At 33.5% G+C, this 13,577-nt stretch overlaps 1 protein-coding gene across 1 annotated transcript; it reads left to right on the forward strand.

Annotated features, from left to right (window-relative positions):
- Positions 1-10,586: 10,586 nt before the first annotated feature.
- LOC145100534 (6,7,8-trihydroxycoumarin synthase-like) lies at positions 10,587-12,441 on the forward strand. The gene is made up of 2 exons (XM_079037775.1): positions 10,587-11,545; positions 11,660-12,441. Exons 1-2 carry the CDS (start codon positions 10,613-10,615, stop codon positions 12,266-12,268), a joined length of 1,542 nt encoding a protein of 513 aa, XP_078893901.1. The 5' UTR covers positions 10,587-10,612; the 3' UTR covers positions 12,269-12,441.
- Positions 12,442-13,577: the final 1,136 nt, after the last annotated feature.

Genomic DNA, 13,577 nt, shown 5'->3' on the forward strand with positions numbered 1-13,577 from the left:
GGATTTAATTCTTAATATATCGCTTATGGTATTGTCATAATTGACTAAGTGAAAATATATCTCATCACCAAGTTTAAATTGGACAAAAACTTGGAGTCATACAATTCGAATTGTGTGATGCATGAGAATGTTGTTCATTGAAAATTTTGATGGGTTTTGAGCATAACTACAATTCCTATGTGTTCATGCAACCCTATTGCTTTGGATCTAGGTTTTCACTAGTTGAACATGCAAACTTAAATACAAAAGAGATACCCTAATATGAATCTACAATAATCAAAATTAACTTAATACTAGGGTTTAGATTCATACCTCAATTGTTATGTAGCAATAACAATAATCGTTGTAGATCGTGAACTCTTGAAAGCAAGTGCCTCAACTGTGACACCTCTAACGGATTACAAACACTCTTTGCAAGAGGATGAGAGGCGAAAGGAGGAGATAACACTAAAGTTTTGGCTATACTAGGGTTAAGAGCAGGTGGCCAAAAATCCCAAGTGTTAGGATCCTTTTATACTCGATGTTGCTTAGTCCCAAAGCTAGGGTTTGCAGATGGAAACCCTAAATTCATGCTTAAGGCCTAAGCAGCCCCTGGACTCCTCATCTAGAAACCTTGGACGAAAACTTATAGGGCCTCCGTATAATTTTCGTCTACTCCTATGTAAGGAGTCCAAGAGCCCTATTTTACAACTGTCAATTTATTGCAAAACAACCCCTATACTTTTCATTAGTTCCTTTAATCCCAAAAATAATTTCAAATTAATTTCTAATTTTATATTAATTAAACAATATGATTTCTAATTAATATACTATTTTCTTAACATATCAATAAATCATTTATATCAATTTATCTTTCCAAATAAGAAATTCAACTTCTCTCCATAAGACATCATGTCAAGTTGCAACAGTGAAGGCAACCCAAAATGACTGTGCTACTATCAATTCAAGTATACCAATTATAGTTATGGGCTTAGACACCTAATCCAACAAAAAATATGATTAATTCATTATTCATATGTTTATGTGAGGCGAGTGAAAGACTAATAGATCTAGTACATGTTGATATGGACTATTCAGATCCACCACAAAGGACGGCAACTCTGTTCATTATGATTTAATGGTGCTTCAGTAAATATGATTGTGTTTATGAGATTAAAAAAAATTCTAATGCTTTGAAAAGATTCAAAGAGTGGTAGAACGAACAGAAAAATCTATTAGGCATGAAGATAAAAGTCTCTCCAATCGGAAAGGAAATGAGAGTGCTTTAGTGGATTTATATCATAATTGATCCTCGAAGAACATCTTAATGAAATTATATGACTAAGAAGACGAATCAAATATTGATGGAAATAATTCGATCAAGAGATGATTCATACTTCATTCCAAATTAAGCTCTAAAGCCATGCTCTAGTAACTATGAATCATATCTTGAGACTCATTTCAAACTAAGAAGGTTGAAAAACACCTCAAAATACATGAAGTGAAAATGTTTTCTTACTCTGGCACATACAAATTTGGAGTTGTGATCTTTTCATTAATTGAGATACAAAAGATAAACTGAGTCCTATTCTTTAAATTTTTTTCTTGTTGGGAATCCACATGAATTTTTGAATATTTGTTTTAGCTCGTCAAGGAATGTTCCTTGAGAGAAAAATCATATGTCAAGAAGTCAGTGGTAGTCGTATTGATCTTAAGAGTTAGGAGTCAACGAAAAATAAACATTTTAGTTTTCACTAGCACGCGACCTGAAGTTGATAACCTATCGTTTTGGTTGACACATTCTTGTTTCTGTGCACCTCAAGTTGAGTTGGCAATGCTGATGAGTTCTATATTTCTAATTTAACTACAAAAGTAAAGCGCGTTGGTCAGTAAAAGTGCATTGATCAATATTGGTGACATGCTGATAATATGGAAGCATTAGAAGGCCCTTGAGCTACTAGAAGGAAAGAAATTTAGAATAGCAGACTTCAGTCCATGAAGGAAACTAAATCTAATTTTCATTTTGTCCTAAACCTTGTCTTTTCATTGAATGTTGAAAATGGTAGATTCACATGGATAGGAACGTATGCAGCATAAAATATAAGTGGCAAATGTTTTGCTCTAATTCATGAGAATGATTAGGAGGAAAAACGTTTTTTTGATTGATTTTAAAAGATCTGGTTAATACGGATATTGGTTGTGTTAATTGCATTCTAAAATTCACAATATGATTACGTTATCCCTCTTCATATTTTGAATTGTGAGGAATGACAAGGAATTGTTTGAACTTTCAAGACATATATCTATAAGTTCAGAAAGGGTTTAAACACACACATATGATATCCAATTAAGGCGTATAAGCTTAAGAAGTCTAGTTGAAGACTTATAGAAGCATCACGTAACATAAATCTATACTTCAGTAAGAAAGTCAAGAGTGTTGATTTCCAAAAGTATAGTTGATTTCCGGGTACATGTCAAAGTTAGTGGGAGCATAATTGTGATGCTAGTATGAATGTTGATAATACTGTTCGTAGGGAATAATGTTTCTAGTTTTCAAGTTGCAAAGTTAAGAAATTGTTTCGCTATAGTAGACTTATGGGAGAGGGCACTCATACTTCCTTTCAAATCTAAGAGGTTTTGATTGTATAGTTTAATAGAACTTAGTCATAGAGATATATGAATATCATGTTTAAATGGTTGAACATAGGAAATTCAATATATGGAAATATTATAGCAAGAGATTAAACATATATCAGATCCTTATATAAGATATAATGAGTCGATTTCGATATACTTTGGATATAGGATCGATTATATATGCTATAACATTCACTTATTATAATTTTTAAAATGCTTAGAGCATTGTGAGAAAAAATAGTAGGATTTTGTTTGACTAAGGTTTTTAAACAACTGCCAAGAACATTATAAGGTTACACCAAAAGACTGGTTGCTTGTGGATAGTTAGAAGTATGATATTAATTTGGATGGATCATAGTGACATGATTCTAGATTGAGATGGTTCTTATCAGAATTGATGGTCATATGAAAATATGAAAATGTTTTCATAATAGGATATGGTTGAAAATTCTACATGTGAGTTGGAAACTTTAATGCAAGTGATGTGTTCACGGATTCTACCTTGAATTAGAACCTTTAGTACCATGGAATTGTTTCTAGTAGCAAAGTTGCAATGGGATATTCTGTAATATCAAAGTCTTAGTCTCTAAGACTTTAGAATCTTGATATCACAGGAGATTAATGCATGTTAAGTTGGAATTCCATCACATATTAGATAGTGATAGGAATTTAGAATTTTGAAAAAGAGCATCATTAGAATAATGTCTAGTTGATCTGTTCACAAAGAAAGGACCATAGAGATGCATAGTATGCATGTTAATAACATGGCATGAATGATGTTTAATTTAAGTGGTTATTTGATTACTCGAAACATCATACAATGAATGAAGTCGTTATTATTATGGTGATTAGATAATAGAGATTATTCATATTCAATAGTTTTGAGACCATGGTTAATTAGTTTATTACTGAATTTCACTTTGCATGTTTTACTTCCTAAATGATATGATTATTCAAATTCCACAGTCGCTCATAGTTTTGGAAGTAAGTAGTGAATTAAGACTGTTATGAATTGAATTGTTGATTGTTTATGGAGATTAGACATTGAAATGGTTGCTACAATATTCATGTGTACTTAGAAAATGGAGATTTTGAGTATTGGGTAAACCCACGCTCAGAGAATTACTTCATGAATTATATCACGAGTAATTATGAGACGATAATATTCTATATTCTTGAAATGGAGATATATGAGTTGTAATTTACAAGTTGGTTCTGCATTGGTGTTATGAAAACGCACCAGTAATGTGATGTTATAAAACGTAGCATCATGCATGATTTGATAAGTTAAAGATACAAGTATATAAGTCGAAGTTTATTCATTCCTTTTGTCCTAATGGGAAACACGATATCTTTGGGCCCCTCGATGATTTATTGTCGACATCTGAAGTACTTGGCCGAGCCCGAACTGAATTGATGTGTTCAATTGGTAGTTTTAATTTAATCGTCGTATATCAGGAAATCAAGAAATAGAATCATAGACTATGGGATTGATTCTAATCCATGTCTCACGTCCATATGATATCTTGAAGAACGAAGGAATATTTTATCACTTACCTTAGGACCTATATCTTATCAGATCAGAGTCTGGATTTGCTTTGGAAAGCACCCTTTGCTGGCTGATTTAGAAGTTATACTTGCAATTGTAGTTGTAGACTTATCCAAGTGGCAGACTGTTGGGAATAGATAATTGATATGTTAACTTGTTATGTGATTAATAAATTAACATGTGATTAAAAGTTAAATAATTGATTTGTTAATTTATATGGTTAATAAATTAATAAGAAATCAATTAGAATTAATTAATTATTTATGAAAATTAATCTGAAATTAATTTAGGATTAACTGGAACTAACTAAAGGTGCAAGGGGTGAATTGTAATTGTTCAATAGTTGAACAAAAGAATCAATTCTAGAATCATCCAAGGGGTGAACAAAATTGAGAGTCTTTCTAAGGTTTCTGAAAGTCTCTTGGTAGCATAAAAGGAAATGATTTGAATTATGATTAAATCTATTATTTAATCAATTCAGATTCTGCTTTGCTTGTAAGTTGCCTAAACTATAAATAGGACCCCAAGGTTATTAAATTTGTTCATGAAATTCCTAAGAGTATTAGGAACGAAATTTCCTTCTCCTCCCTCTTCATTATAGGGTTTCTAGGGTTTTGGGTGTAGGCCATCTGAGACACAAGATTTCCGGTGCTTGCTTTCTGAAGCTTTTTCAAGAAGGAATTGTTGATTATTTACTATAATAATCAAAAGGTATGTAAGCTCTAAAACCCTTTATGAATTTTGAAAATAGTAGGGTATTCCTAGGGTTCTTGATGTTCAATTGTTTGTTGCAGTCAATAGAGAAAAACTTAGATCCAATAGGTTGAATGTGAACTTAGGATTAATTACTTCTGCCATATATATATATATATATATATATATATATATATATATATATATATATCAAATACACACATATAGAAAAAATTACAAAAAAATGCACCTGTGTTCGCCATAATTCGACCCTCTTTCAACCGATGGTGTTGTGATGGTGGTAATCACCGATGGTGAAACAGTGGTGGTGGTGTAACTTAAACAACAAAAAGCAACAAAACCAAACAATTAGGTATGGAATTCTAGTCAAAAGAGAAAGAGAAAGAGAAAGGAGGAAAGAGGGAAGAAGGAACATACCGTCGTCGGAAAAACAAAAATCGCCGGTAAATGCTTCTTCGCCAACTAATTATGGTCGTCGGTGGTGTATGTGTGGCCAGAGCTTCAATCAAGGGTGGCTAGAGTTTCAATCATGGGTTTGGAGGTCGAAATCCCCGGATGATGATTTCAATCGAGGTTTTTCTTTAATCTAGAAGTGAAAGTATAAATGTCCTGATACAGATGGAGAGAAGTAGTGACGACAAGAAATAACGGCGATGCAAGGATTTACCAGCGACAATTTCGGGTAATTAGAGGGAATTCTTCTGCGGCTAATATTTTTGGGCATTAGCGGCAACAAAATCACCGCTATTTGTGTCGCCGATAATGGTATCTAAGACGGAAGGGATTAACAATCATTCGATTGGGTGATATGATCAACATATGGTTTTATTCAAAAACTCATGATATTTAGCAAACGAAAGACTTAAAATTTGAACAACGTAACTATTTTATTCACACTAAGGATCATCTAGCAAGATTTGGAAAGAACACAACAACTAAAGATGAGTTAGAAAAATAACTACGTTTGATGTCCTTTGAGTCCTCAATGGGAGGCTTGGTAGTTGATGAAGCAAGACAAGATCCAAGCTAGGAACTTTCTATATGTATCCACCTAAATCAAGTCACTAAAAACTCACTAAGGAATTCTAGTTCTTAACTTGAAAGGAGTTTATCTTAACCCTTTAAGACTTATAAAAGTAATCCTTCTAAGGAGATCAAACTCTAAGCACCACAATAGCAACAAACTTACAATTAAGAGGAAATGGGAGCGATAAAAATTGTCACACCCCCGGACCAGGACGGCGGAAACGTCCAGGGGCGGATGACGTCATTGTATAATATCACAACAATTGAATATAAATGAAACATAGCAACCAAACAACATACGTTCAGATAACACACTTACATTGTTTACATGTTGTATGTGTTCATGAAATTACACAAAAATGACATAATGTATGAAATTTCAAAATGCATCGAATCTGGTTCCTAGGTACCTGCTTACTGGTTCTCTAAGAATATAAGTCATTTGAAAATCGTCAACATTGAATGTTGGTGAGTTCATAAGCATATTTGTAAGAAAAGGTTTTGTAACATCTTTGTTTGTAATAATTTGTAAGACTCTAGAAAATCTAATATTTTCTGTGCAAAATGGTTTGTAAGTTTCGTTCTAAAACTCTGAATAATTGCAGGTATGTCCTTTGTTTTATTTTGTTTGTAATTATAAAGAGTGCGTTCCTAGAAAAATCCAATATTTTCTGTTGTATGAAAATTTGTAGTCTTAAAACATAAGGCTAGAGTGGTGATAATAATGTACAAAAAATGAAGCGTAGTTTTGAATTTTATAAAACTAGTGAACTGTATATTCTCTGTAAATCCAATATAATGTTGTTAATCCTTACGTGAGTCGTTACAACCATGCTTGATGTGACTGATATGCTTGTCATTACGTTCTTCAGGCGTCGGTTTCGATAAGATATTTGTCACCCTAGACTGGCCCCGTTTAGCTGTAGCGAACACCTCAGGTGTGGGGGTGTCAACCTCCGTATAAATCTATACACAAGTATCTCGCTCTCCCTCTAGGAGACTCTGGTTATAACTATAGGACTTACGGTGCACGCAAGGTAGGTACGGCGAAGGAAAGTGACTCACTAAAGCATTAATTGATTTACACAAATTTTGAGTCCCTTTATCGATTAATGTAATAACCATCCCATTGCAAATTCGTGACAGATTTTTTATGACACGCGGTTGGCAAATTTCATATTATTCAGTTTATGACGCACGTTTTACAGATTTTATGACACGCGGATTATTATTCATGCCTTTGGAGCTTTTGTGACACATAGTTTACGACACGCCTATTTTTCTGTCATAAACTGTTGTGTATATCCTCTTAGTTAGATTATTTATAATACTTTTTGTGAATAATCCATGGTGAACATGCCATATAGCATAATTTCTCAAGTTTTTAGGCCATCAAAAATAAGACAACATAGTTAAAAATATTTTACTAATAAAATTAACTTAGCAAAATATCAAGTTTTGTAGTTTGTTTAATACACCAAAAATTAGTTTGAGAGTTTTCTAACACAAAATATTCTAATTTGTTGTGACTCTAGCAAATCACGATTTCTACAAAATACATATATGACCATGAAATTTATTATATGAAAATATTTGTGTAAGCATAAGTGTTAAGGATGTATTTGTCCAAAAGTTAAGCATGTTTGAGCACAACACTCTTTTTTTTTCACCATTTTTGGAGTGTGCAACGCATATCCACAAGATTTGGTGCAACATATATGTTAACAAACACATTTCACATGTCCAAGCGAAACCCTATAGGGTTTTCGGCTTTAAATGCTTCTAAAACACGTTTTCGGCCCAATAAGATGTGTATGGCTTTCGGGTTTATTTGGGCCTAATAAGAGAGTTTTTGGTCCAGTGGAAGGACTGAATGAATTTTTTGGCCCAATAAGGCCCAAGAAAGAGTTTTCAATCTAATAGGGCTCAAGAAAGATTTTTCGGCCTAATAGGGCCTAAGAAAGAGTTTTCGGCCCAATAGGGTGTTAGGCCGAGAATTATTGGACCAAGGCCCAAAATTGATTGGGCTTAGTTATTGGATCGAGTTATGGGCTTGCATGAGGTTATTTTAACTTGAATCACAATGGATGCACACATGAATTCAAATAACATTGTAGTTTGAATTTTATTAATAAGATGCAACAATGTTACATAGAGGAATTTGATGTGAATAAGCTTCACATCTCAAACCCTAAATTGCTAGTTGTAACAAAAATGCTCTCGATATTTGCTTTCTCTCTCTCTCTCTCTCTATCTCTCTCTCTCTCTCTCTCTCTCTCTCTCTCTCTCTCTCTCTCTTTCTTATTTTATACTTCCATTTGTACAATACATTTTATACTTACATTAAATGATCAAATAACTTGTAAGTAAGTGTGAATGTGTAATACTACAAAAGTCAAATAAGTAACCCCATATGCTAGTCCTTATGGTGGGATGAAAGAGAAGTAGCGGTTGACACATCATCTTATTTATAAAACTTGTACACAACTTATAAAAATGGTATGCTTCAAGTCTAAAAAGATGTGCGTAACATTTACATCATAAATTATGATTAAATGTAGTTAGTTAAACTCTTTATAATTATTATTTCCATGAAACAATAATTTCGAATTTACTTTGAAGTGATGATTTAATTTATTAATAATCATATTACTTAATAAACAATCAATTAATGTTTACTTGTTATATGATGTGACACTATATTAGTATATGTTATTAACAAATATCATTTTATAATGATTCTTGAACATAAAAAATCTTTCAACTTCTTAGAGCATGACATGGATGACTAGGGATGGCAATGGGTACGGGTATACCGAGTTTTGCGTTCCCCATCCCCATACCCGAATCCACATACCCATCCTCATACCCGACCTCATCCCCATCGGGGATTAGAAATCTATCCCCATCCCCATCCCCAATAGGTATCGGGGATCCCTAATGGGTAATCGGGGATTTTTCCCCGTTACAAAGTTTTGAACTTTTATAAAAAATAACTCATAATTATATATTAAACAACAAAACAAAAACTTAGAGAACTAATATAGAACACTATAATCACTGAATGTATTCAAACACGAACAATAACATTCATGGTTAAAAATTAAATCATTCTTTACAAAAAAAGACATAAAAATTCTTCCCAAAACTATACATTTGATTGTTAGAAAACCTTATTTTTTCTACCGAACATTTGCTTATGCATTATTAAAAACAAAAACATAATTAATACTATATATATATATATATATATATATATATATATATATATATATATATATATATATATATATATATATATATATATATATATATATATATATATATATATATATATATATATATATATATATATATATATATATATATATATATATATCGGGTACCCATCGGGGCCGGTTTCGAGTACGGGCATGGGTACCCGATAGGTAGAACCATCCCCATCCTCATCCCCGCTTTTTATATTCGGGTAATACCCATCCCCGTCCCCATCCTCGGTCAACTCGGGTATTTACCCAGTCAACTCGGGTTAGGGTTTCGGGTACACATAGGGTATGAGTTTTTTTGCCATCTCTACGCGGATTGATGTGTACCACCTTTAGCGGCGACGCTATCATTAGCAGTAACAAATAAAATTGTCGTTGAACGTCGCCGCTAATGGCGTTGCCAGTATTGCACGTCTTGTAACAGCGTTGCTTGACATTTAAGTAATTTAAAGATGTTAAATATAAAGGAAAAGTAAACTGAAAATAAAATTTTAAAATTAATTAAATAGAGGTTTAATGAAACTTAAAGGAGGTTAAAATGAGATATTTACAAACTAGTTTGGAGAAGGAATCTTAAATTGGTTCTGCATGTGTGATAAGAATAAAACCTCAAGACCATTATTCATTCTTGTAACTTTAATTTAAAACAAAATAAAGCTTCGTAATTTCATTCCCAACGTATTAGGGGTGACCTATTTTAAAATATCTGAGATACAAACACACGAAAGAAGATTTTTTCCACAAAAAAAAAAAAAATCGTTTGACTTTATATACATACACACAACACATTTTTGTTCTTAGGCTTCTTGCTATATCAATCACAAAGATAGAGACAAACGGCCAGTGAAAGAGTGTTAAGTTGTGAACACTAATTCATATTTGACCATATAGACGCCATACAATATACCCGCTGTACAGATCAATCATGAGAACCGAAAGAACGGGCCATGACATATAAGTGTACCATTGTTAATTTTTTTCCAATTAAATGTGTAGAGTTAGATAGATAATTTATTTTATCTTCATTTATTTTTATCAAATGAGATCTATTTCATGTATTTAATTCATTGCAAAAACTAAGGATAAATAGTTGATGAACAAAAGAAAGATAAATATATTATTTTGGATATTTGTAAAGGATAGATCAACTTACTTTTATGATAAAAGTATAATAGTTATTTTTTTTTAAATAATTTAAATGTATTATTATTAAATCATTAAAAGAAGGATAAAGATTAGAGAAAAGATATATGATACAATCATACAAAGGGTGTTAAAAAAAAAACAAAAATTGGGACATGTGCGCGGGGTGTATGTACCCCAAAATCCTCAGCATCACACTAACTCTTGAAAAACGACAACAACCCATAAGCATGCATGCACCTGCAGTTTACGTGGAGAGCTATCATGTATCCACGGTATTCTTATCTTAGATCCATGCATGGAGTCTATAAAGCCAAAACTACCGGTGGAGGTCCATAACATATCAACCATGCCGGTGTTGTTTGTGTTTCTTCTTCTGTCTCTTCCTCTCATCTACCTTCTTCTCAAACTTATCAAAAAGAGATCAAGATTCAGTCCACCAGGCCCTCTTGGACTACCCTTCATCGGAAACTTGCACCAGATCCGTCGATCAAGCCTCCATACTTCGCTATGGCAACTTTCCCAATCCTACGGCCCAATCGTGTCCCTCAACTTGGGTTTCATCCCCGCTATTGTTGTTTCTTCAGCCAGTGTAGCGAAAGAAGCCTTGCAAACACAAGATATAATCTTTTGCCGTAGGCCATCATTTGTTGGAACAAATAAGTTATCATACAACGATCGTGATGTGACTTTTTCGCCCTATAATGAGTACTGGAGAGAGATGAAAAAGATCTTTATGCTTCATTTGCTAGGCCCTAAAAAGGTCGAATCTTTTAGGTATATTCGTGAAGATGAGGTGTCCAGTGCCATGAAGAAGATACATGAGCTGATTCTATCGTCAAAGCCAGTAAACTTGAGCGAACTCTTGAAGAGTGTGGCTTGTACTATCATGATGAGAGTGGCTTTTGGCAAGAGTTACCAACATGGATATGACATAAAGGAGGTTATTCGGCTTCTCTCTGAAGTTCAGGCGCTTCTGGTGGATTTTTTCGTTTCCGATATTTGGCATGGTGTGCCTTTTGTGGGTTTGGTTGACAGGTTATTGGGAAAGATGAACCGACTAGATGAATGCTTCAACTATTTTGATGTATTTTACCAGAAACTCATTGATGAACACATCAACTCTGGGAACTTTATGTCCAATGAGGAAGAACAGGATTTTGTTGACATTTTACTACGACTGAAAGAAGACCATAACCTCATGGACGATCACATGAAAGCCTTGCTTATGGTAATCAATAAATTCTATTTTTATTGACTGAACAAGAGTTTATCCGTTTGCTCGATTTCTATATAAACCCGTTTATAGTTTTATTATCTAATTATTCCTTTGTTTGTGTTTTAGGATGTACTGGTAGCCGGAACAGATACTAGTGCGGCAACAGTGGTTTGGGCAATGACAGCACTCATAAAGAACCCAGAAGTGATGAAGAGAGCACAAGAAGAAGTGAGAAATGTGGCTGGAAAGAAGGGTAAAGTAGATGAGGATGATCTTCCTAAACTCACATATATGAAAGCAGTTGTAAAAGAGACCATGAGGTTGTACCCTCCGGTTCCCATTCTAGTACCTAGAGAAACAACAAAAGATGCCATTTTACATGGCTACAAAATCAAGGCAAAAACTGTGGTTTTCGTGAATGTGTTGGCTATCGGAAGGGACCCTGAATCTTGGGAGAGAGCAGAAGAGTTCTTGCCGGAGAGGTTTTTGGGAAGCAATATCGACTTTAAAGGGAATGATTTCGGGTTGATTCCTTTTGGGGCAGGCCGAAGAATTTGTCCTGGAATCTCAATGGGAGTTGTCACTGTGGATCTTTTGCTTGCTAATCTTGTTTACAGGTTTGATTGGAGGTTGCCGAATGGCATGAACAAGGAAGATATAGACTTTGATGTTATGCCGGGGCTAACCATGCACAAGACGAATGATCTTTGCCTTTTAGCTAATGTGTACATGTGAAATATTATTATCTTTGCCTTTTGGTATATAAGGGCATACTAAAGCTAGCTCTTATACATTTCCATCGTCTTTTAATAGCTGGCTTCTCGATCTATTTGTGTGTAGAGATAATTTAAGCTACATATATGTAGATATATAATATGTTGTTTTTTTCTTTGGAATTTTGAAGTAAACATCCACGTCCCATAATTATTGTACTTTCCTCATTATTCATATCTTACTATATTATTATACAAAGCTTGCTATTTCTAAAAATAGATTTAACGCGTCCAAACCTTTAAGCCGAAGGTACAAACAATCATCAATAAAATATTTTTTAAATTTAAATTTAACCACATTTTATTAAATTGTACAACAAACAATACATTAAATACAGGTATCTAATCCAATACATTGACCCGACTCTATCATTCCTTTTTATCCTACCATATCTTGACCTCGTCTTTGAACTACTGTGTTAACTGAAGCCGAGATTTAAGCCAAGATTTAAAGGGATTCTATGATGGTTTTAAGAACATGGTTTGGATTTAGGATCGTTAATATTTTCCGTTTTTATCATCTTCTAAAAAATGTTGATCCAATTCTTTATATTCATCTCTTTTTTCTTTCTGTAGACGATGGTTCTTTTAAAGTGATGAAAGTGCTATTTGGGATGAAGAGGTACACAAACATGAACAAATCCGATGCTTCATTTTCTAAATGCCATTTCTTCTCTCTCCACCATGTCGATTTCAAGGATCCGGATCTAGATCCGTACACCACCTGCATCGATTCGCCACGAAGCACCTTATTTATGATTTTCAGGCAAGAATCGTGAACCTCTTTATTCTCTTATACTATGCTTTCTCAACTAAAGTTTTGTATGATTGTTACTCAAAATCTCAGGAAACCCTAGCCTCATCACAATCAAACATGCTCATGTAAAGTCCATGGGGTACCTTGGTGATGTCGGTAACTAGATCATAAGAAGTACGTGAGAAAGCTTTATTTTGGGTTTTTGGTAGTTAGTTTTTTTAATGCATCCATATAGGAATACATAGCTATCTTTTTGGGTATGTTTGAAGATAAAATCATTTTTGTCAGGGTTTTATTTGCTGCTTTCTATCCAACCACCATTTACAGGTTGGATTTTTTATACTTCTTTTGGTGACATTTACGTCGATTTACAAGGATATGATTTTGATTTTGATCATTAATGGATGCAGGTCTGATTTTATGTTCGTTGATGGATTTATTATCCAGATTCAGATGTAGGTATATTACTTTTGAATTAATATATTTTCTTCAAGAAAACTTCAAGTCGACCCTG

The sequence above is a fragment of the Lactuca serriola genome, chromosome 4, assembly GCF_051521515.1.
Source record: "Lactuca serriola cultivar US96UC23 chromosome 4, Lser_US96UC23_V15, whole genome shotgun sequence".
In the NCBI taxonomy this organism is placed as follows: domain Eukaryota; kingdom Viridiplantae; phylum Streptophyta; class Magnoliopsida; order Asterales; family Asteraceae; genus Lactuca; species Lactuca serriola.

Coding starts and splice junctions, on each gene's coding strand:
- LOC145100534 (XM_079037775.1), top strand. CDS start 10,613: ATGGAGTCTATAAAGCCAAAACTACCGGTGGAGGTCCATAACATATCA. Junction 11,546..11,659: donor ACATGAAAGCCTTGCTTATG/GTAATCAATAAA, acceptor TTTGTGTTTTAG/GATGTACTGGTAGCCGGAAC.